General features: G+C 40.9%; 1 protein-coding gene across 3 annotated transcripts in view; it reads left to right on the top strand.

Moving 5' to 3' along the window:
* Nucleotides 1-341: 341 nt before the first annotated feature.
* LOC107662654 (sodium/potassium/calcium exchanger 4-like) overlaps nucleotides 342-1,826 on the top strand; it is a 44,216-nt gene continuing 42,731 nt past the window's right edge. For all 3 annotated transcript variants that reach the window (XM_016452734.1, XM_016452732.1, XM_016452733.1), the window contains exon 1: nucleotides 342-969. In XM_016452734.1, the coding sequence (XP_016308220.1) occupies nucleotides 792-969 (178 nt within the window). In that variant the 5' untranslated portion in view covers nucleotides 342-791. The remainder of the gene's footprint in view (nucleotides 970-1,826) is intronic.

The following is a 1,826-nucleotide window of genomic DNA, read 5'->3' as shown; positions in this document are numbered from 1 at the left end:
GTTACCCCCAACACTGATTCTTACTGGAAATAGTAGTCTAAATCATAAGAAAATAGCACACTGCATCCTATAATTAAACCCCTACCATGAAAATAGAGCATTTAAAAGAAAATATGATCCACTGACACAAAACCACATGATAAAACGATAATTTCTGAATTGACTATTAATATCATTAGATTGATATACAGTATTTTGCATGACATTAAGTGGCTTTATTAGGAATAGCCTAGTATTTGCATGGTATAAACCATGCCTTTTCCAAGGATTATTATAGTACTGTAGTGAGTATAGCAGGCTCAGTGTGCATACGTCATCAGTGTCACGTAAACGTGCGTAAGTCTCTCACATGTAGAAGTCACAGCAGCTGCATGAGACGGAGATGAAACCTAAACTTGAGAGGACTGATCCTAAACGGCATGGATCCTTAAGACGTTTACTGACAGGGTCGTTTATATATTTGATCAAATAAAAGGACAGCTAGCTCGCCCTGTATATTTCTTATGTCAAAGAGATTTTGGGTTTTAGTCTTACTATCACCAGACAACTGTGAAGCCCGACAGCATACCGTCCAAAATATGTCCAGTAATTAATTTCAGCTGATTATAATTAGCTTTTTTTACCCCCCTCGTGCTGCTTTAATAATACAACATCAGAAGGAGCGCGACTGAAGCTCACGCACACATGCTCCACCGCGCGCTGGACATGAAGAAGACCTCATCCCGAGCCTGATTTCCTGCGGTCCCGGCCATCTGTGTGGCTTCAACCCGGAGCTGAATTACACTCGCGAAATGACCCAGCCACAGACGACCATGGAGCTGGAGCAGAGCTGCAGTATATCGAAAAAGAGCATCATTACCAAAATGTTTAAAGTTCGCAAACGGAGAGAGATGCTGTTCGCGCAGGTGTGCTTCATCTGCAGCGTCCTGTTCTTGGCGTGGTGTATGTCGGCGTTGCTCACAAAAACAGGTGAGTAACGTTAAGTGATTGTCCCACTGTGTTTTGTTGGGGCTACACATCGCTACCAACACGTGTGTGTCGTTATCTTATAGTGTATTAATAATGCACCGACAAGGCGGCAGTACATGCTTGTCCTTTTTTGGGACGTCGACGTTGAATTATTCACAGTAGTGTGAATAGAGGCTGCTGTGAGTGGGGAGAACGTCCCTTCGCTCAGGATTTACATGAATAAATACACGACAGCGGTTGACAGCATCTTTACAACGTCCGTTATTCTTTGGGCTGTTTTTTTTTTTTTTTTTGTCGGTTGGCATGGTTACACATTGTACAGTATATATTCAGCAGTCTCATTTGTGCGTACGTAAGTCAACAATGAAACAAACAAACGACGACGATGATCCCAAACTATGGTTTTATGTCCAAAATATGTCACAGACAGTCCCTGATTTTGTTTATCTGTGAACGGTATGATAACAATTGAATGCAGTTTAATTTTTATTCGACGATTATTTCAAGCTGTGCGAGTTTGAATCGAGCCCACGTGGGCGGGTCCAGTTTCTGAAGGACGGAGTCAGTGGACCCTTTTCACAAGACTGTGATGACGCGTTTAACGGTCATCAGCATCGTAAATCCTCGAAAGTTTTTCATATTTGTATTTTTTATATATATATATGTACATTTATAACACTATTATATTAGGTATTATCACGTTTGCATCAAATTACAACAAAACAGTTAACGCTAATGCGAGGGTGTTTCTAATGCAGGGTCTATGGGAAGGACGATAAATTTGACATAGTTCTCTCTTCTGACAGCCGTTATCAGTCTCTCTCAATTTTTTTCCTTTTATTGAAAGTCATGAAAAC

The sequence above is a fragment of the Sinocyclocheilus anshuiensis genome, unplaced genomic scaffold (genome assembly GCF_001515605.1).
Source record: "Sinocyclocheilus anshuiensis isolate Anshui unplaced genomic scaffold, SAMN03320099.WGS_v1.1 scaffold715, whole genome shotgun sequence".
NCBI lineage: Eukaryota > Metazoa > Chordata > Actinopteri > Cypriniformes > Cyprinidae > Sinocyclocheilus > Sinocyclocheilus anshuiensis.
The sequence above is the reverse complement of the archived record's forward strand: the minus strand, read 5'-3'. Positions and strand labels throughout refer to the sequence as shown.